Source organism: Heterocephalus glaber, unplaced genomic scaffold (genome assembly GCF_053883595.1).
Source record: "Heterocephalus glaber isolate CG9 unplaced genomic scaffold, H.glaber_assembly_v1.0 deba00000546, whole genome shotgun sequence".
NCBI lineage: Eukaryota > Metazoa > Chordata > Mammalia > Rodentia > Bathyergidae > Heterocephalus > Heterocephalus glaber.
The window spans coordinates 27,148,033-27,171,787 of record NW_028258147.1 but is presented as its reverse complement, the minus strand read 5'-3'; the positions used below and the strand labels follow the sequence as shown (position 1 = coordinate 27,171,787).

General features: G+C 37.2%; 1 protein-coding gene across 6 annotated transcripts in view; it reads right to left on the bottom strand.

Moving 5' to 3' along the window:
- The window catches only part of Ica1 (islet cell autoantigen 1), a 156,121-nt gene that overhangs the window by 110,159 nt on the left and 22,207 nt on the right, over positions 1–23,755 (bottom strand). For 4 of the 6 annotated variants that reach the window (XM_013078877.3, XM_013078879.3, XM_013078878.3 and 1 more), the window contains exons 2-6: positions 20,634–20,681; positions 16,720–16,885; positions 12,552–12,624; positions 5,140–5,263; positions 1,103–1,301 (exon numbers count right to left, since the gene is read on the bottom strand). In XM_013078877.3, the coding sequence (XP_012934331.1) occupies positions 1,103–1,301; positions 5,140–5,263; positions 12,552–12,624; positions 16,720–16,885; positions 20,634–20,650 (579 nt within the window). In that variant the 5' untranslated portion in view covers positions 20,651–20,681. Of the gene's footprint in view, positions 1–1,102; positions 1,302–5,139; positions 5,264–12,551; positions 12,625–16,719; positions 16,886–20,633; positions 20,732–23,755 lie in introns of all 6 variants that reach the window. The other 2 variants (XM_087204671.1, XM_021242890.2) reach the window with 1 other exon arrangement.

The window sequence follows — 23,755 nt, the reverse complement described above, 5'->3', positions numbered from 1 at the left end:
AATATGTGAAAGACATCTATGATCTGGAAAAAAATAAAGTGGATATTGTATAGATTCTCTTCATAGAGAGGGATCCTAAACAAACCAAAAGAAAATCTGACTTCTAGGAGAATTTGTACCAAACTAATACCTAGATCAAGAGTTGGTAAGCATTCTCTTAGCAACAGAAGGGTCTTCCTCTTCACCTGCACACCTCTAACTGCCCATGCACCAGCAGTTTCCTATTCAGAGCTCTGCTATGATGTACTTAGAAGGGTGTGCAGGGGTTTTAAGCAACATCTTTAATTACAAATAGATCATCTGAAATGAGTAAGACAGTTGACAGAGTTTTATGTCAAGTCTAACATTTGGCTGATTCGTTTTTTTTTCCCACCCTGAAATATATCCAGTTGGCCAAACAAAGAAGTACCAAGATTGTACACAACAAAAATAAAGCTGCATTTTCATAAAACTCAGTGCATGACTGCCACCCAGTGGTAGGACGTCTCCTCCTATGACAAAATCTAAGGGCTACACTGACACACAATAATTTAAAACAAAAGGAAGATTATCCTTCTGCTACTCACTAGTTATTTCAAAGAAATTTAGGAAGATATTGGCTACTTTTTTCCTCAGAGAAATTTCTGAAAAGTTTGACAAAGTCAATACCCTCGCCAGCTAATAACTAAATTCCACTGCTTCAGAACATCTCACAAAACAAAGAAATATTATTTTATTAATTCTAATACGCACTAGCATTTTAAGAGACTTCCCTACTAGTCTGATCTCATTTTCCAGATTCATTTGATCTAATCTTGATTTTTAGTTATACATGAAAAGACATTTAAAAGTGACAACCTTACAATAAGTGCACATTATATGAAAACCTGACTTCAATTAAAACCAGTTACTAAATCTCAGCAATTTCCAGCTGTCTTTTCTGTCTTATCCTTGGAGAATTATATATCACATTAATTGGTATTCTGTCACATAAGAAGATGTCAGCAATGATTAATTGCATCCTTGGTGCCTTTGAGTTATGTCTTCTTCACCAGAGGGATTCAAATCACACCTCATTACCTTCCAGCAGGTACCCTTTTGATACCCGACATAAAACCCCTACCTTTCTAAACTTCTCCATTTGTTTGTAAAGGTCTGGATCGAGCTCCTGAGACACATCCTTCATCCATAACAACGCCCCTCTGTATTCTGTCCGGCACTGCTCCATGCGGTTCACTGTCAGCCACGTGTCTGAGATGGCCCGATGCCGAAAAGTCTCCACTTCTTGGTGAAATCGACACAGAGGATTGCGCAAGGCCAACCTAGACAAGAAGACAAAGCTACAGTCTCAAAACTAAGCCATTCAGTAGTTCTGTTTGAATCCTTGACATTTTGTCTGTCTTAAATTCATGAACACAGAACAGTAGCTGCAACATAAAAGATGCCCCATCAAGATTTGATGAATAATTTAAAATGTGTATGAACTGATGAGTGAGCCAGAGATGGCCACCCATGTTCTCATCCTTTAGTCTACTGTTACTCAACTAAATTATCCGGAAGCATCTCTGTCAGTGTTGTTCAAGGTGGCCTCAAGCCTGCGCAGTGTTCATTTGAACTTGGAGGCAATCCTGCTTCAGTGAAGCCCAATTTCATTTCTGCTCTTCCCATCTCCTGCGCCCTTGAAGCTCAGCCCTTTAGCGAGGATGGGAGTGTGTGTGATTAGGGTTGCCCTGACCTGGCATTCTGATGGATCTTAAAGGCCAGGGGATCTGCTCCTTTCTCCTACAGTCAAGAGGAACAAAGCATAAACTCAAGTATTTAAAAATGGTTTAGGAAGGGAATAAGCACATTTACTGAGGGTCTTTTGTGCATTACTATTTTCAGATAGGTTATGTGGATTTAATCTTTATAAAAAACAAAACAAACATAGATACCAGAAATGATTGTATACTGTACACACGTAAAATTCTAATGCCAGCCATAACATACAATAATTTATTTGGGAAAAAAGTTTGAAGCACATCAAACTATAGAAAAAAATATTTATTTTGGGTGGAAAATACTGCTTCTTCCATATTCCTACCCAAAATGAGTAATGCCAGATGATTTATACTTTTAAAATATATTCTTCTCCATGAGGTTTCAGGGCACAGCAAAATATGAAAATAAGATGAAAATTTGCATTTTAACTTCAATGCAAACTTACTTAGCTGAGGGGGACCATGGTGCCAGGGAGCTGAAGTCAGTTCCAGCAGGTCCATCAGTTTCTGGGATGCCTTATGGGTGTAACACTGAGGGACTAAGTAGCCCAATGAACTGTTCAGGAACAATTGCTCCTTTTACTCTTTTCTCTATTGTCTTTATTGTTTTAACTATTGAGCATTTCTATAAAAATAGCTTGTCCACACTGTCTACTGATATTAGAGGTTTTCTCAAAGAAATATTTTTCTGCACCATAAACTTGTGTTTTATGCTGTTGGTTTAATTTTTATACTCACCCTTCATTAAGCAGAATGAGCAATTGTGCAATGACTAGCAATTAAGTCAGTTAAACAAATACTGGTGTTAAGGTCTGTATAACTGAAGACATCTATTTAAAGAGATAACCAGTCCTCAGATGTCTCTCTAAGGAGCCCGTTCATTTCTGGATTTCTTTTTCTCTTCCCTTAAATTTTGCCTATTTTCCTAAACTGGCTGAAAAAAGACTTCTGCGAGTAAACTATTCTGTCTCTTTTACTGTTGTAAAATCAGTTGGAAACCTTTGAAATTGCAATAACATGATGACAGGAAAAAAAGGCTTACAAATCTCCTTTCTTTTTTTTTTTCTTGTAACTGGCTTCATATAAGATTAGAAAGGTAAAACCCCATTCACTTGTGATATGAAAGACCAAGAAAAAACTCAATAACTGAAAGTATCAATCTTCAGTGCAAGGCTGACTCACATTTTCAGTCGCGAAAACTCATGCAATGAGAATAATTAATAAAGTGCCTAAAGGTCTAATCCACTTATGTTTATCCTGTAGTTGGAAAAGGCTGAAACAAACCAAGAAATGAACAGAAGGGTTAAATGTGTCTATATCACAGAATACTATACTATGGATGTTTTTAAAGATGTATACATTGAAATAAAAAAGACATTAGCATTATTTCATTTAAAAGTTTAATTTGCTAAATAATCTGTATATAACAGGACACAGGCACTACAGGATATGATGCTGTTTATGTTAAAAATACACTTTAGTATACTTTTAATCTTGTTCATTGTGGACTAAAATTCAAGTTCATAAGAGTTCATTTAGATCTTCAACTTTCCACATGATTAAAAGAACTGGTTGGGATTTCATGTGCCTGGCAGGCAGCTGAAGATCATGAAACCAGAGCCACCTTGCAGGAGGTCACACTCTAAATTGCAAAGTTGGCCACACCTCATTAAAGTGCAGATAGAGTACAGTTTGCTAATTTACAGTACTGGTACTTTAAAAAATCATTTGTTGGGGATTTAGCTCAGTGGTTCCGCGGCCTGTCTCAAAAGCGCAAGGTCCCCAGTTTGATCCCCGGTTCCAAAAAAAAAACAACAAACATTTGTTTTGTTGATTTCTTTTACTGTTTTTGTTTATATCCTAAGGTTACATTACATAAACTTAAGGTAATATTTTATACTTTTTCAAACCATGAAAAGGCATAACTGGACCATATTATAGAATATTGAACAATGTGATCAGTAATAGTAAGCCTGGTAGTGTTCTGGGGTTTGACTTTGTTTTCCATAAATACATGTTAATTTTCATACACAGAAGTTTTCTCACTGAAATTAGTAGCAATTACATGTTTAATATATGAGAATTTACTCTATGGAAGATTTTTTTAAGGAATTAATTTTCCTTGTAAAGAAGAAGGCTGTATATACAGGGAAAGTATCAAGGGCTTAAAAGTAGCTCTATCTCTATTAGTAAAATTTTAGCTGCTTTTTAATTTTCTCCTTTTGCTTTGCCTCTGTTGTTAAATTTTTTAAATTGAGTGTGTATATTTTTTACAAGGAAAGATCTGTTATAAATAAGCATAAAAGGTACAATTCAAGATTTTAAACAAATACTTTCTTGGAAAGCTGGTATAAATAAATACTGGAAATGGTTCCATTCAGCTATTATGGCTGGCACTGTCCACATAGTCAGGATCCAAATGTCATTAAGAAGAATCAGCGTGCCCAGGGATGGGATCACTGAAAATTTGACATGCTAGATTCTTCTTTTCTCCTCTACCTTAGTTAGGTTTTCATAGGAATACCCACATAACAACGTGCCAATAGCCTGTTCTTGGCCCATAGGAAAGGAAAACACAAAGGAAAAATTAATGAGAAAAACATGCTGGACAATTTAAGTACGTAAAATTTCTGTAGCCTAAGTATTTTTGAAAACTACCTACAAGCTTATTTAGATTTAATTCTGCTGAACATTAGCATGTAACATTTAGGGGTGGGCTTGTGAGTTATTGGACAGGAAGAAGAGAGAAAAATGTCCCCTTTCTGAGGCACAAAGAATAGTTGTATGAGCGCTCACATAAAAATGAGCCTTGGTTGTATTAATGCTACTGATCTGCCAGAATTTATTCTGTACCAGTTTCTCAAATTTGAATGTACCTCAAAATCAACAGGGGACTTTGTAAAATGTGGACCTGTGGTGGGGCCTGGATTCTGCATTCTAACAGGTTCCCAGGCAATGCTGCTGGCCCAGGGTCTGGGCAGTGTGGTCCAGAGCATCCCGGGCAACACCTCTCTGCAGTTAATTGGCCCACAGAGATCACCCAGGAGACCCTTCAGACTAGTCTCATTAGGCTCCTGCTTTAATCAGCTGCTGGAAGAGAACCAATGTACGAGCAACAGTGAAGCTTAAATACAAGCCTGGGCAGTACTCATAGTGACTGGTGTATATTATGCCCCTATAGACCAAAAAAAAAAAAATGAAAAAAGATATTTTTTTTAAGAGATGAAAAAGGAATCCTATATGTTATCTAAATCAGACAGTTAAGTAGAGATAACTAACAACCCAGTCCTTAGTAGCTCTTCAGCCTCAGGCAAAAGCCTTCTAAAGACTGTGAAGTTCTCTTAGTGGGTCCCAGATTCTCTTTGTCTCTGAAAACAAAGCCCCAATGAAGGCCACACACCTTTGCTGGGAAGAAAAGCAGAGTGCCTTTCCTGTGGCTTGCATCATTTTTCCTGCTCTGGTTTTATCTTGGAAGCCTTGGGATCGGAGAAATTTTCCCAGTTCATTTTCTTCTTGAGACAAGACTGATGAAGAAAAGATGGGAAGAAACTGTGAACAATGAGCATACTTATTACAAAGAAAATGGGAGAGACAAATCACAAGGTCCTCTTTCCTCCAGAGGCAAAGACCATCTGAAATGAAACCCAAGTGGTGGGCTGCAAGGTAAGTTCTCCTCACCTCCCCCATCCCGCCATTTAACTCTCATGCTGTTCTTCCATTTACAATACCCAAGATCAAATTCACTTGAATACATCTGTCAGTGAGTTTGGTGCCCTGTAATCAGAACCAGAAAATGACCTCTGTACTGAAAAGCGAGCCCATAATGTGCTGCTTCGAGCTGAAATAAAGGAGTTGGGTTTGTCAAGTGCGACTGTGGGAATCTTTTGTGGCTGCCTATAATGGGATGCTGGCTGCCTCCTATTATTCTCCCCTGCTGACTTTTTCATCCCTGCTTTCTGAGTTACTCTCTGCTCCACTATAAAGCAACTTGAATACCTCACCCATGAAATAGGTTTTTGGATGGAGGTGGGGGTGGGAAGAGAGGGTGCATGGGTCATTAGGTCAACCACTTGGTAGATTTTTGAAATACAGAGCTAGAACCAAATCTAAACTGGTTATGTCTAATCTTGGCCTTTTTAAAAGATAATCTCAGATGGGACTATTGGAGAGACAGTATTTGGTAAAAGCTTTCTATAGATTAATAGGCAGTAGATATAAAAAGTTATAGAACCATATGTGTCTTTTTATACTGTTAGGAGTACGTACATTCTAGGGAAGTAGTAAAATGAGTACATATACAATCAGCATTATATTTATAATAGTGAGGCACTTTCTCTATTCTAGAGACTGATTTAATAAAATTTAGAGGACCCACATAATAGCACAGGGAGAGTCCCAAACACATACCAACAATGCAGCCACAAAGACACAGGTGACACTGAGCTTCTGAGGATGTTTTTTCTCTAAATACTACCACTACATTTACTATTATTACTCAGCATGTACTAAATAATACCCTTATTCACATTTCTGCTTTGATACTGTTATATATCACATATCTCTAAAACTGCTTCTAGGATTCTCATCTGTTTTCATGAGCCATCCAAATTCTTCCCTTCCTGACGTAACCTCTCCAACGAAGGCTATAAGAAGTTGGCCAGAAACAGTTCCAAAAGTGATGGCAAAACTCACTACAGCTTCCTTATTAATCTGTGACCATGGGTCACTCTGAACAGTCCTCTGAGAGAACCCCATGATGAAGAGGCTTTTAAATCTATTTTCCTGAGTGATAGTGATGGTTTTTCTTCCTGTGTTCTCTTTCAAAAATCAAGTTCACAGATCAAAGCCCAACTCAAAGCTTACTTCCTCTGTGAAGTAGTTGTCCTATTGCTCCAGACAGCAGTGCCCTTTGGACACCTCTATTAGCACTTAGGACCAGTGTCAGAGTGTGTGTGTGTGTAGGCATGTGCTCATGAGACTCAGCTTTCTAGGAGATGGACTTCATCCAAACTTTGTATTCTCTAGGCTGAGCATAAAATCTTACGTACGTGGTGCTAATTAAATGCTTGTGAAATTGAATCAACTATAATTTTTGCCTTGATAACCCCACACACTTTATTTTACCTAAATTCTTGATATTTATGCCATGGTTCTATGTAGATTTCAAATTTTCTACAATTACAAGAGGGTTTTAATGTTTTGTCTTCTAAAACCTTCCATTTCTTTTATTCACCAACTGGCATATGACTCACTGAATTCCACAATGAATCTTTCCCCATGGAAAGCAATTTTCCATTTTTCTCCTAATAGTGTGAGGTTATTGTCATTTTTATTTTTTACCTTGAAGCCTCAAGTCACATATAGATACACATTTATCTTAAGTCCAGGAAGAAACCAATTTATGGTACCTGAATGATTATACAGTTGGCAAAGTGTACTCCTTCCTAAATGAACCTAAGTAGGTTGAAACATTTAAAATAATTTTTAGACAGTTTATGTACTTGAGGATTAAACTTCGGTGGCAAGCAGGTTTCATTTGAAGTACTGGCTCATGAATTGGTAATGCTTCTGAGAACACGGTGAAAAAGGTGTAAGCTCTATCAGCTGAGCTTTGAGAAGTGATGGTCATTCTTTAAGAAATTCAAATATTGAAATTAATATGTAGAAATTTAAAATTCAGGTGGAATACATGTATCTGATAAATCAGACATTTTTACTTATACCAAGATTTCAATTAATTAGCACTTAAAATTCAAATAAAATCCTATTTACATTTGCAGATGAGATTTCAGATGTGCCTTTTTAAGAAGCAACTAAATAACTATGAAACTAATTAATTCGGCAGCATTAACTCACTCAACCCAGATTTATGGATCCAATATATACTGGACACTCTCCTGCCATGGGGAATACAGTGATGAACGAGACACAGGAGGATCCTGCTCTTAAGAGAGTTTATATTTAAGTGGCAGGGGATAAAAAAATAAAACACACCTAAACACAAATGCAAAACACACAAAAGAAAAATACCAGACAGAACAATGAGAATAAGAGTTACTGGGAGCAGCCTTAGACTGAGTGGCCAGGGAAGGCATCTCAGAGCAGATGACTAATAAACTACGCTCTGAATGAGAAGAAAGGACCATTCTTGATATTATTAGAGCAAACACAGTGAGTACAAAAGGCCTCAGATAACTCTGGGTGAAGGGAAAGGTGATGGGAGACCTTGATTAAACTATTTATAAGCTGTCCTATTTATAAGATATGGTATGGGAGTTTGGATTCTACTTTAACTTCTATTAGAGGCTTTTAAAAACAAGACCCATATGATCCAATTTACACTTTTATCAAACCTCTTACTTTGAAATAATGTTAGACTTTCAGAAAAGGTACAAACAGTATACAGAATTCCTGTGTATCTTTTCCCACCTCCCCCTCATATTTCCATCTTATGTAACCATGGTGCAATGATCAAAATGAGGATATTAACACTGCAATTCCATCAACTGAACTACAGACCCCATTTGAATTTTTACCAGTTTTCCTCATGAATGTCCTTCTTCTTCTGAGGATCTAGTCTCAAGTCCCACATTACACTGACATACTGAGTCTTCCCAGACTCCTTTAATTCGTGACAGTGCTTCCTTCTTTCTTGTCTTTCAGAAACTGACACCTTCTTTTTTATAATTCAACTTTCTAGCAGTATTTTGTAGGATGCTCCTCAGTTTGGGTTTGTCCAGTTTATCATGATTAGCATGGGGTTCTGGATTGGAGGAAGGTCACCACAGGGGGGAAGTGTCATTCCCAGGGTATGGCATCAAGGAATACATGGTATCACCACTGTGAATTATCTCTGGGAATGCTGACCTCTATCACGTGTTTAAAGTGGGATTTTCTGGGTTTCTCTACTGTCAAGTTCAGTTTTTTCCTTTTGTAATTATTAAAATCTTAAAGAGGGAACACATGAGATTTGGCAAATATCCAGTTTCTCCTCAAATTTTCACTCATTAATTGTTACTCTTTAGTGACTCTGACCTGCCACAATTCTTACTGTGGTCTTTGCCTAATGGGGATTTAGTGGTTCTTTCTTTTTTAATACAGTTAATAACTAGAGTTATTTTACAAGAAACAGCTGTCCCTTTCACCAGCCTACCCATCCATCCAGGCATCCTTCTATCCATCCAGCCAGCCAGCCACCCACCCACCTACTCATCCATCCATCATTTCTATACAGACTTAATGAGTAATTACTTTTTCTATGGGCCACAGTTCAATACTATTATTATTTATTTTATTGCTCAAATTGTACCAGCTTTGACCACAAGCTTGCTTTTGTCTCCTTTCAACATAGCCTGTTCATTTTTAAGTACTTCCTTATGTTCTGGCATTATAAGATATTCCAGGCTTATCTTGAATTTTCCCTGCTCCAGCCCTGAAACTAATCACTTCTCCAAGGAGTGGGGAAATAAATCTATTTAGAAACAAATCTGAGTGCTGGGTGTGTCACTGATATGGGGTGCTGGTGCTTCTACGCATTCTCAGCTGACAGAGGCAGGGAATATCTCAATGTACGCTTAGCCATACACATGTATTCATCTGTATTTATTTCTGTATACATCTATCTGTGTATAGCTATATTTCTCTATATAAACAATGAGTATAGTGCAACATCACAATGTTTATTCTAGCCTTTTCCTGTACTTCTTCCTACTATAGACAATGGGAACCCAGGGTCTCATCATCTACAATATGTTTACTTCCTGATTTTTTTTACCCTCAGTATGCACATAAAGTAGTTTCAGAATTTCTAACTTTAGCCCATAAGAAATAACTATAATAACTAAAGTACAGTTTTTCATATCGATTTCTCTTCATGCTTCAGCTTACTATTCAGTCAAAATTCTGGCTTTTAAAAATTATGAAGGTTAGTTCTTCCCTCTCTTGTCAATGTGGGGATGTTATTCATTTGTACTGCCATTTAGACCATTTGTCACTATTTGTATTCCATTTCAGACTCTCCCATGTCAGTGTCCTGGTGGGTATTTAGTATTTTTTGGAGGACGTAGAACATGACTATGGTTTGAGGAGTCAGAGCTGTCTGAAGGGAGCTCAGTGAGATACAGCTCCCTGCTGTCCCTGGTCATCCCACCCTCCCCCTACCCTCCCCCTCTCCCACACTCCTGCACAGGCTCTGTGCCCACCCCACTGACATTCGGTCTTCTTAGCTTCCGGTTATCTTTTCTTCTGTATTTCTTTAGCACAATGAGCAGACTACATGTATTTGTGTGTGTGTGTGTCCCCTTCTTTTTTCTGCATTTATGTCTTACTTTATTCCCACTCCTTCCCACCCACCTTGTGCTGGAAAGGCAACAGGCTACCGATGTGCTTGGCTTCTGTCACTTAAGATTGTATCCTCAAAATCACTTCCTTTCACTTCATAGAAATTTCCCTCATTTCTTTTCTTTGACAGCTGCATAGCAACACTCTCACTTAACTATACTATTTTTAATCCTCTATCAAAGTTGGGATCCCGTTCAGTCTAAGTAGGAAGAACTCCCCCCGCCCCCAGTGCCCCACAATGGCATGGCTCACATGAGCTTCTGGATGGTACGAGAGGCCTCACTGACAACCAAAGCTAATTCTGCTGGCCCAACCAAATGACTAGGCCAATACATGTAACCCCATGTTTTCAAGATGATCGTGAGCTTTGAGTGTGTTTAATCATATATCTATTAACTAATCTGAGGTGACTGAGGGGTAAGGTCTTTCTGGGTTTCTGGTTTACAAACATTAAGATAAATGGTAAGCATCATTTCTCTTCAGAGAATCACTACAAAAAATCCGCAGGCCTCTATCTTTTCTTCCCTTTTTACTTACTTACTTTATTTAATAAAAATAGGGCACACTGGACTTCATGTCACTTAGAAAATAACAGTCCCAATCTTATAAATATCTTTTTGTTTTCTACCATAAAAGAAAAAATGATTTATTTTATGGTATTAGCAGCATGGTGACTATAGCAAAAGAGAACTGGACCAATCATTCCCCAAACACAGAGTTTAAGCAAAGGTGTGATCTGATCAGGTTTAAAAGTATACTCTGATTGCAGTGCTGACAATGGGCTGGAGGAGCCTGAGGTGGAGAAACAGGATGCTCAATTAGGGAGCTGAGTTAGCAGACCAAGTGAGAGAGGGAGAGTAGGGCCTGAACTGGGGTGGTGCAGGGAGGATGGAGTGAGAGGAGAAGCTGAAAGCTACTCAGGAGACAAAGCAGATTGTATTCAAGGCTGACTAGATGGACAGGGAAACGCTGGGGGATGTGTGTCACATGTCTCGGCTCGCTCACAGACCCTGGAGCTACAGCTCTAGAGACATCTTAGTGCAAACACTTAGTACATATTAACATAGGTAATTCACAAGGTTCTCCCTGTAAGTCCTATGATTTGGGACTTTTCTAAAATATTTATCTTAATAAAAATATTACTAATTTAGAAAAATGACCAAACGTTAACTTGTGACTTGGGAAAGAGATTTCATAGCATTCAATAATAGAAAGATTTCCTATATTCTAGTGTTAGATAGAAATTATACTGTTAAAATGACCTCCAAACGGAAGTTTGAAACATATTAACATATAACTTTCTACTTAGTATTTCAGAAATACTTTGTCAGTATTGCTTTTAAGACAAGATAACCATATGAAGCTCTTATTCCCTAGTAACCCAATGTCTAATGTAAGAAATTTTCTTGAGAAAGTACTGTCAGCAAAGTTTTATCAATGAATTAATTATGTGTCTAATTTCTTCACTTGACCATTTTCTTTCTTTTTAAAAAAATTTTAGTTCATTAGTACATGTGTGTAGTATATAATATTTACATTCCTCGTGGGAATACGTTGCACGTACATAACACATTTTCATTCCTTCTATTCATCCCTTCCCCTCCACTCATTTCTTGATCCCCTTTGTTATGGCTTGTGTTTAGATGTCCCCCAAAGCCTCCTGCAGTCATGAAGTGGCAGATCTAGAGTGTGCGTGATGCTGGAATTGATTCATGGTGCAATGCTAGGCTCAAGGATGCTGGGATTAAGAGTGTGTCATTACTAAGCCAGTACACTAATTGGTTTGACACCACCCTAATCCTGGTAGTCTGGATAAGATAAAAGGGACAGAGAGACACTGTTAAGGTTCCCTTGTTGCTTTTGCTACTCTATGGGTGCCACGAACTGTTTCTCCTCTGCGACTGCCCTCTGCCATGTGCCACCCTGCTTCGAAGCCAGTCAACTATGGACTGAAACCTCTACAAACTGTAAACCAAACCTTTTCTCCTTTAACTGTGGGTGTTGGGTAGTCTGTCTCAGCAACGAGAAAAGTAACCAAGGCACTCTTCCTTTTTTTTTTTTTGGACGTTTGCCGTACATAACGTTCACATTAGTTGTGTGGACATGGTGCATGTATATAACACTTGACCAGTTTAAATGGAACAAAATTGGACGGACGTACAAGAGCCAACTAGAACTCTGTATTAAAAGGCCTAAGATATAAAACTGAGAAAATATTTTCATAACTGGGAAAATAAATGGTATGTCTCTATCTATGGGAGGGCCAATATAAAATTCTCCTAATACATGACTTGTTTTGAAAGGTAAACACAAATTAGTGGTAACAGTTTTAGAGACCTTCCTCTTGGCTTAAAGAGCAAAGACAAACTCCTCTAAATAGTTTCCTAATATATTAAATATAGAGTAAGGCAAAATATCTTGCTCTTCTTTAATTCTGTATTTGATCAATAGTTATACTTATGGCATACTTACAACATATCCTCTTTTGATAAAGTACAATTTCTTTAGACAAGTCCAAACAGGTTCTCTGGATTGAGTGAAATAGCTGTAATAAAAATACAAACAAAATGCTAAATAAAACATAAAGCAGCACAATAAAAAATAATCATACTGAACAAAACCATAGCATTTGATTTGTCCACTAAAAACAAGATCATGTGTTTAAATGTGTTGGTGTTATGTTATGAACTATACAAAGACTCTGACCAATTCATTTAAATATCCTCCTTTGTTTCTATTCTTATTGGAATTCACCATCTCTGTGATCTAAAGTAAAATATATAGAACAATTACTTCTTCCAGACTATTGAAATAATAGCTGAGAAACAGAAGACCTAGTGAAGGGCCCAATTAGAGGGTTTGGTAAACCAGAGACCTGACATTCATTTGTAACCTAATTTATTCCCGTTACCACCTGCTGTCTTTTTTTTTTAAATGGAGGATCTGTCAAACAAACATCATATTTAAAAGATGACATTAACTTACTTTGTGATCCTAATGTACTTTATGGCATGCTTAAACAACTGAATAAAGCAAACAAAAATCAATCAGCTGAATGTTCTGTCTGTTAGGAAGACATCTGGTACAATGGTGCTTAGCTAGAAGCAAACATCACTATTTATTTTCCTAATGATTTCATAAAATATACAGAGAAAAAACATAATGCCATACGATGGCCATATTAGAGAAAATGAGGGGAAAGGCAGGTGGGACTCTATTGAAGGGAATTTAACTAGATTTTAACTCATGGTGGTCTCATTCTTTGCTTAATAAACCAAGAGAGCTCAATAAAGATAGAGCAGATGTTATGGTTTGAATCTTAAATGTCCCCTGAAGACCCATAGGTCAAAGATTCAGATGCCAGCGTGGAGCGCTATTAGAAGATGGTGGAACTTTTAGGGGGTGTGGCCTAGTGGAAGGAAGTTAGGTCTTGGAAGGTGCCCTTGAAGGGGATGTTGGGACACTGCTCGTTCCTCTTTCTCTCTTTGCTTCCTGGCCCCTACCAGGTGAACATATTTCCTCTGCCATACACTTCGGACATAATGTACTGCTTCTTCACAGGTCCCAAAGCAGCACGGCCAAGAGACTATAAACTTCAACCTTTCACACTGTAAGACACAATAAACCTTTTCCTCTTATATCTTGATTTATCTCAGGTACTAGTCACAGTGATGGAAAGCTAACATAACAGACTTCATACTTTATCTTCCCTCTGTCCACAGACTCAGAGACACAGGCTGATATCAACAAGAAAATCTAGCAGACGAACACATTGTCTCTGCAGAGCCTCTCAGTGAGGCAAAGCAAGATTTTCCTTCTTCCTCTCCCTCTGGTTTACTGGCCACATGGATGAAGAAATTATGCCTCTGTATCATAAAGCTTCAATACTTGAGTGAAAACAGATAGTCTGCTTCATTATCAATATGACTGAATTATCTAATAAAAGTGGATGCATGCATCTATACTTAAAAGATGACAAACCAATGCTAAGAACATTTAATATAATAAAACTTGGTCATGAAGAATATGAATTTACTAATTTATTAAACTGCATCCTTGATCTATCTAGATAAGAAAACCAATACTCTTTACCGCAAAAACAAAACAAAAATCAGCAATCTGAATCTATTCCTAGAAAATCAGTATTTTGAGTCACAGACTACCAGGAGGTTCTGATTTTAATTCTTGAATACAGGAGCACGGAGCTTTTCTACTATTATTTTTCAATTAAAAAAATTATGATATAAGTTAAATGCAATAAAATGCACAGGTTTGGAGTGTTCAGTTCTGTGAGTTTTGATGATTGTATACAGTTACATAACCATACCCAAAGCAAAATAAGAAGCATTTCTTATCATCAAGACAGTCTACTCTGCCCTGGTAGCCATTCAGAGACTGTCATCTTCATTGATGGGTTTCTGTTCTTGAACCATGGAGATGTTTTTGAAAAAAATGACCTAATTAATAAGCAATGTGGATAAATACTAAAACTTACCACATTTTTTTGTGGTAGTACAGATTGAACCTAGGGCCTTCATACTGAGCTATATCCTTAATGCCTTTTTAATTTTTTATTTTGAGACAAGGTCTCACTAAGTCACTAAGTTGCCCAGGAGGTCAAACTTGTAATCCTCCTGTCTCAGTCTCCCAGAGTGATGTGATTACAGGTATGTATTACCACATCTGGCAATCAGCACAACATTTCTACATCAACTTCCCAATGGGTGGCAAGAGAATCTGACCATAAGTAAAGCAGGGCACACAATCTTCTGGGCCAGCACAGTAAAAGGTTTTGGTTTATAAGTTAGTCTTCCATGGAATAACTCAGTATAAAATGGTATCATATGGTTTGCATATCACTTTCATGTTTTATTGATGAAATCAGCGCTCTCTATAAATTTCAACATCAGTATTAAGAAACAACAGAAACCCCTATCATGGGTAAAATTATTAGTCACAGATAAGTTCTTTGGATGCCATGTGTCTAGGACAGCAGCTATCTGGGTTAGAGTGTGGCTGGTTCAGTAAAAGCCTATATGCAAATATAATGTTTAGCTTAGTAGTAAGTAGCATATTATATTACTTTTAGACTAATGCTTGCATTTACTGGTTTGTAAAAAATTAAAAAGCTATAAGATATGAAAATATAAATATATATAACTTACATTAATTTGCGGGGAAGGTATTAGGAATTGAGCCCAGAAACTTCACACTGAGCTACATCCCCAGCCCATTCATTCATTAATTCATTAAATCATTCATTCATTCACTTAACTTTTGAGACAGGGTCTTGCTAGGTAAGTCAGGTAGGAGTTGAACTTGAGATCCTCCAGTGTCAGCCTACCAAGTGTTGTGATTACATACACTCAACACCACACACAGTTCACGTAACAATGATTTAAACCACCATTCAAGTGCAAAAATCAGTACAGAAGTTTCTTGAGTCTACTTTTTTCTATAGTAGAATCTTCTTTAGAACATTCCTGTCCAATTCAGATTCTATTTCAAAACTTCCAATTACAGAAGGAAAGAAAGGGCTGAGAACTAATAGTAACTGCATGAACATATGCAGTTATTTACTTAGTACCTGTTGAATGTGTACTGTGCGACTGGCTGGGACACAGTGGTGATTAAGACTAACATGGAATTTGAACTTCTGGTGGAGAGAAGACAGGCAAACAAATCAACACCTAAAACAATTTAACCAGAGATGAAAACTCTGAACAAAATAAAACAAGGTTGTATGTTAGTGAATGGGGTGGTGTGGGTGGGGAACGAGAGGTAAATAATGTGACTTGAAACAGCATAGTGAGGTAAGGCTTTTGCAGGGTACCATTAGCCTGAGACTTGAACTATGAGAAGGAGCTGGTAAAGGTAAGATCTGGAGAAAAAGTGGCCAGTCAGACCACAGGAAAAGCTCTGATACACGTGAGCTTGCCTGGTTGTAGCCTGAGCACTGAGAATGAGTCATTATGGCTGGAGATAGTAGTGTATGTGTTGGGGGAGGAAACCCAGGATTGGGCAGCAGGAGCTGGGTATGTCAGGAGCTTTGCTAAATATCAGAGGTAATGTATAGAAGTCATGCCGAATAGTCCCCGGGACATAAGCACTCAATAATATTAGCCACCACTCTAGTTATGTAATTTAGCACTCATAGTAGTCACAATAAGTAATCATTCTTATCTCCATTTTATGCTGTAAGGAAATGAAGATAAGAGAAACTGGGTAGTTCTCCCAAAGTTACAACAACCAGCAGGTGCAAGAGTAACCCAGATTCATTGGACAGGGCATTGATACTATCAGAGTGAGTCCATCTCTCATTGGGAAATCTGAACATTAGAAGTTTTGTCTAGGTCTCGTCTACCTTCCAATTCTGATTTCTCAGATATCACTAGTAGCAGCTCTTTGATTGCATTAATTTTATTCAGCATTTATTAGAAATTTACCATAGGCCATACATTCCAACTATGTGCTTAAAGAACAAATTAACCCAGGTATGGTAGTGGTCACATGACAATTTGTTGATGTGCTGGGATTGAATTTCCCTGATCCTAGATGCTCCTCATTTTCAAATACAAAGCACACCTAGGCCTACCCAGGTGAGCTGATTCCAGCAAGGTATGGAGAGCTGTAAGCTCACCTCTAGCTTGGCATCCAGGTCTGCATCGGAGGCAACAACATGTTCATCTTCCTTCTTCCCGGTGGCTTTAATGAAGGCCTGCTTGGTTTCCCAGTACTTCTGTTGCATCTTATTGACAACCGACTTATCTTGAGCATATCGATCCTGTAAGTCCCAGGAATAACCACTAAAAACATTTAAAGAGCTATTTTATTCATGAATTTAATAAATATTGATATTACAGTATAAAAGCATTTATTTAACCCTGACTTTCCAGCATACATTTATATTTACAGCATTAATAAAAGTGTAAATACTTCTATGTGGTCCTCACACCAAGAAAGTCAATCAACTCTTTCTGACTCAAAAATCTTAAAAGTTAGAATAAGGAAAGATAGAATTTTTTTTTAGGAAACCGAGAAACTAAACCTTGAAGAGTATTTAGATATTAACAGGTTGCACATGATTCTTTTGCAGATGGAGAAAATAGGGCCAAAGAGGCCAGGTGACTGGCTCAAAGCACCCCAGGGAAATCAGGGATAAGGCCAGACACTAACACCCTCTCGACTCCACCATCAAGCCAACAGTGAGGAGATGGCAGGAAAAGAGATAAGGGGTGAAAAAATAGCACACTTAAAATCTGGTAGAGGAGTTCACAATAGCCAAACTCAGAATCAGGAAGTAGGAATTGTGGCTGAGACTGGGCAAAGAGAGAAAGGGGAACCTGTGGGCATGTAAATTTGAGTTATGTAAGCAAATAAGTTTTAGGGATCTGCTGCACAGCACCATACCTCTAGTTACTGTACTGTGTTGTATCATGCATACAAAAATTTGTTAAAAGGGCAGAGATCTCATGTTAATTGTTCTTACCACAATTAAAAAAGTAAATAAAAATTTAAAATCTGTTAACACAAACTTAAATATCGCATGGTTTCTCTTATATGAAAAACTCAATACACACATATGTATGAAATAAAAGACAGATAATACCACTAGACGAAAATTTAAAATCTGTTAACACAAGTTTAAATATTACATGATTTCTTTTATATAAAAAAACAATCCACATATATATGGATGAAATAAAAGACAGATTAACAGGAAAAAAGAGAGAGGAAAAAAGGTATCATAATCCAGAGTGGACAATGTATCTATTAAAATCATCTTATATGTTTTATAAATTCTTTGGCCTATTAATCTAGTTCTCAATCTATATATATGATAATTATAAGGTGTTATAAGATAAAAAAATGAATCTGATGCTGGAAAAATAAAAGGGGGTAGAAGAAAAGAGAAAAAAAGAATTTATATAGTTGTGGGGTTTTTTTTGTTTTTTGGTGTTTTTTTTTGGTACTGGGGATCGAACTCGGGTCCTAGCGCTTGCACAGCAGGTGGTGGAATCACTGAGCTAAATCCCTGGCAAGAGTTTATATATGTTATGTACATGGGTCAATTCTCTACAATGAATGTAATCATTATGTACTGCAAACACATACTAATAAAAATTTTAAAAAACAAAAAACAAAAAAACAGATTTCTGATGCTAAAAACTTTAAATTTTTCAATATAAATGCTTAAAATATGGATAGAATGGCTTATTCTTCAAGAAGGTCACAGTGAAGAGCAAACCACAAAGAATACAAAGATGAAATCAGAAATAAAACTGAGAATGAAATGGAGTTCTCTGAAAGTGACCAGAGTGCCCCAAGTGCTCACAGTAAGCTTGCTGTTGGTATTCTTTACTCTCTGTTCTACCTACACCTTCCTTGGTCAGAGATTCCAGCTCCAAAGGTCCACAGAGGTCCCCAGACCTCTCTCCTCTGCAGATATGCACTTCATTCCACCTCTGCCCAACACCTCCCTAGATGTCCATGAGTTGCTTTATACCACTAGATAAAAATAACAGTATCTCTAAATGGGATGATTTATGTTCTTTCATTTACTTTTTGATTAAATTTATAATTTTCGATTTATACTTTATTAAAATGCCAGCATTTCAGATGTTTCCTTAACAATAGTTATCTTTGGTAAGAAGGGTAGGATTATGGGAGACTTTCATGATCTACTTTATCTCTATTTGCATTATTGAAATACTTAAATAATGAGTTCATATCAGAGAAAATAAGACAAAAATATGTGTAACATTTATATAAAAGATAATCTCTTGATGTAATACGTACATGTGACAGGTCAACTTGATTGGCTCGGGAGCCAGCAAGGGGTTAGTATAGCACACTTCTGGGCTACCTGGGTGGGCCTTGGAGGTGTGACCTTAGGTACTGTATCTGTTCCCTGGCTCCTTCCTCTTTGGTGCTATTCCTAGCTCTGCTGAACCAGCCGATCATGGGCTGAACTCTCTGAAACTGTGAGCCAAATTAAACCTCTCTTAACCTTTAAGTTATGATGTTAAGTACTTGGGCCCAGCAATGTGAAAGCTGACTAACACACCTGCTAAAAGATTGTTAGGACTGGGCTGAGATGTAGCTCAGTGGCACTGTGCCTACTTGGCAAGTGCAAGGTCCTGAGTTTGATTCCTAATACCAAAAAAAAAAAGACTGGAAAGATCCATCCTCAAGATTGTGGATTCTCTTGAGAATGGGACTCTCAAGAATAAGGTGTAGAATGAATTTTTTAGTTACATCCTTCCCCCCCCCCCAGTGATCATAGATTGACAGGAAAAAAATTCAAATTTGAAAAAAAAAGGGAGAGGGACTTTAAGACATCTGGTGAACACCTTCTAGCCCCTATCAGTTAAAAAATGAGAAATCTTATATTTCAAATGGTTAAGAATCTTGCTTAAAATCCAGGCCTTTAAATTACAGTCCAGTGCTCACTGCAATGCATTCTGCAGCCCTTCATTTCAGCACAAGCCATGAAGTGGAGTAACTGGGAGAGTTTGGGAAAGGGTGTACTTCCTTGGGCCTTCCAGGCTCTTAGATGAGTGACTATTACTCATCTGAGCCTCTTCCCAGAATATGACAGCCATTATGATGGTCACAAGATAAAGCCAGCCCATACCCATAAAAACAAATGTCTGCTAACACTTAGATGACTGTCAGATGGGTATACTTAGGGAAATGCCATCGCTTAGCCACTTATTAATTACTTTAAAAACTCATTATATTTCAAAAATTCTCTTAAGTTTGACATTTGATATCACAGAAGACTTGGGCCCGAATGCTTCTCTAATGAGACTGGAAAAATTAAAAAGCTTCTTGTTTTAATTAACTGCACCCAGAAGTGAATGTACTATGTTTTTCATCACGCAAATTAAAGAAGGTAAAACTTGATAAAAATCTGCCTGCTTGATGATTCATGTGTACAAGGGCTTAGACACATGACCTGAAGAGCTCTGGAACTTATAAGAGGTTTTATACGCTGCTTCTATGTGTTACAGGCACATACGTGACAGAACTAACATTGATTATATCTACTTTACTCAGTATGACACATTTCCAACAAGTAGTTTTTTAGTATTTGTGACAGCTGAAGTAATGCATTATAAATTAAATAAGTCTGAGTAGTATCTGATTATAGAATCATTCTATTTCATTGCTACCCTACATAAAATTCCCTTATGTCTGTAATGATGGGAGTTATAAATAAGATCATGATAAAAATACATCAACTCATTAAGTTAGAAAAAAGGTAGTAAATATTCATCATTAAACTTGCAAGAGAAAAGTTATACATTAGTGAATTTTTATAAACTACCCATTAGACAAGAATTTATAATTCTTTTGCTTAGTTTTCATTCTTCCATATTTAGTAGGGATAATGAATTGGGGTATACTTACCACTAAAGAAGGGCTAACAAGTTATTCACTGCTAACATGTCTCCTGATTTTCCATTAAATAGACATTTATTGAACATAAATGATGTGATTTCCACCTTATGACTATTCCAATTTATAAGAGCCAAAATAATTACTTACCATTTGTGGCCTGACATATTTTTGTCTTCTTTATCTACTGTTGATGATCTGGGGAGAAGAGGCAGGGAACAAGCACAAGAGGATACGTTATATTAAACCTGAAATGAAACAAATGTTTCATTTATACACTACATTATACATTAATTTTTTCCATAACATTTTTCAATCTAAGCCATTTTAACTTGTATTTTAGGGGAAAAACACTATTCCACAGTAATGCACAGTGGCATTGAGAATCATTTATCTAACTGACAATGGTAGAAATATCTCAACTGAAATGTTAAGAACTAAAAAGATAAGGTAGAGAAAAAAGGTTCCAGATGACCATATAAAATATGTTACAACATACATTATACGAAGTTTAAATACATGCAAAATAATACTATATACTGTTGATATAAATAAATATTATATAAGGCCTATAAAGAATTTCTTTTAAAAAATCATACTTCAAAGTTTTAGTGATGATCTTTCTGTAAGATGTAAAGCTAACTGTAAGTAATTTAACGAGTAAAATAAAAGAGGATAGGAAAGAGGGAGAAGACTTTAGAGACGGGAAGAGGGTCTGAAGCTGGGGGAGATGGGAGGGCAGAGAGGGGAAAGGACAGTGAAAATGATTAAGATGCCATGTGTACACGCAATAATTCCCCAAGATGAATGTAATTATTATGTCCAGCAAACATGTATCAATGAAAAAGAAAAAATGTTGTCTGGAAAGAAACCAAGTAAATATGAATTATACTGTGATAAAGTCAGTGTACAATATTGACGAGTTCCAAAATGGGAGTATGTGCAGCAACTGTGCATGTTTTCATATTAAAAGCGTCACATTTTTATTTTGAAATTAAATTTATTGTAACTGACACATCAAAAGCATAAAATGTGTACATATTGGTGGGATCATGTAATTTTCAATATAAAGAATTTCTGAGGATGAGTGCTAAATGCCAGATAGCTGAGGGAGCTGGAAGATGTGTTTGTGAGAGGTATACCAAGCTTTCTACTGTGTATGTACCATTTTCTCTGTTAAGCTAGGTAGAAAGTATATTGCATCCACACACCTCCTTATAGAGTTGAAATATTTCATATTAAGTATTTTAAAGAAATGAATAAGAATTACAGGCATCCACCATGGAAGTGCTCACAGGCTACTCCAGGATATACATCTAAACCAACAAGGCTATGGCTGCATGAGGAGATAGTTAGGGAACATAGGACATCCCTGGATTGCAACTTGAGGAAGCAAGCAACCCAGAAACACAAGTGAAGTAACAGAAACCATGTGCACTGGCACTGGACAAAGGACAGCTCAAGGGAGGAGAGGAACCATCCCTTTGGTAGGGCAGTAAGAGGAAGTTAAAGTTGTCCTGGTATACAGTGTGGGAGAACAGAAGCTCTCATGTTTGTTGTATCTCTAAAACACAGCAGGCACTTCTCTCCAGGAAGGCAGTGGGCATCCTCCCTAGGAGTCACCTTGGACCATGGAGAATGGTACTGTGACAGGAAAACTAAAATCATACCACACAGGCAAAGACTCTAGTGGCTGGCTCACAGAAGACAGGACTCCTGGCTGGGAATGTCTCAGTGCAGTAGCTAGATGGCATGAAATCCAGCTGGCAGCAAGTGCCTTCTGCCAGAGGAAGGGGAAGAAAACACAACAAAACAAAGCAGAACGGCAGTTTGAATATTGTGACAGGAAAAGGGCCAAGATGCATGAGCTTTTGTAGGAAAGGAGTTTGAGTCTGGGAGCACTGCTGCAGGGACCAGTGTAAGACTGAGTGCTGCCATCTTCTTACCTTAGCATAGTACAGACCCTGTGTGCCCAACTCCTGCTCCCTGCTCAGAGACATTCAGAGAAAACAGTAGAGCAGACAGTAAAGAGCAGGGTCATGCTTTCCTACAGGAAGGGTTGTTTCACAGGCTTTTCTAGCTTTTGTTTGGTTAGTTTGTTAAGTAGATTCCATCTCCATATCACTTCTCTCACTTTCTAGTTATGTTCTTTCTTTCCTTCTCCTTTCATATCTCTTCCCTCCCCCTTTTTTCTTATATATAAATATTATCATTAATTCCTTTTTCCCCCTAGTCTATCATACATTACTACTCTCCTTTTTCTGGGTTAGTGAAATAGTAGAAAACTTTTAAAACAAGTTTAGTTATGTTAAAATATGGTTGGTTATTTACATGTTGGTATTACTGGGAGTCATTCTTTCATTACAGAGCAGTACTAGGGATTGACCCTAGCACTTTGAATAGGTTGAGTGGGTGCTTTCATGCTGAGACATACAACAACAGCCTAGGGCACAATACAAAGAGAAAGCCACTTACTTAAAGAACTTGTGCACAATAGCCATAGAAATATCCATCCCAACTGATCTGCAAACCTCAACACTAAAACACAAGAATCATGAGGAAAAAAGGCAACAAGATGCCTCCCAGAATTATAACTGATACCATCAATGTTGAAATAATGAAATTCCAGAAAAGAATTTAAAAGGTGATAATTAAATGTAAATGACACCAGGGAAGATACTAATGACCATTAATCAATTATTAGAATGATCAGTACACTCAAAGAAATACAAATAAGCACCTGAATGAATTGAAGAAGACAATCCAGGATATGAAAGACCATTTTAGTAAAGAAATTGCAGTTCTGAAAAAGAACCAAACAGCAATCCTGGAAATGAAAACCTCAATTGGTCAAATAAGAATTCACTTTAATTTCTCAACAGTAGGCTTGATGTAACAGAAGAAAGAATATCAGGGCTTTAAAACAAGATGGATATACTAGAATAGTCAGTAATAAAGAAAAAAGAGTAAGAATTAATAGAAAATGGAGGAGTTCTTGAACAACTGTAAAAGACCAAATGTAAGAATCATTGGGCTTGAGGAGGGTGAAGAAATACAAGTTAATTCAAAGAAAACCCATTCAATGAAATTATAGCAGAAAATTTTTGAAATCTGGGGAAATTAGATGGATAAAACCCATTCCTTCCAGGGCCAGGGATTTAGCTCAGTGGTTCCGGTGCCTGCCGGGCAAGCACAAGGTCCTGAGTTTGATCCCCAGTACCAAAAAAACCTCAAAAAACAAAACAAAATGAAACAAAACATTCCTTCCATAA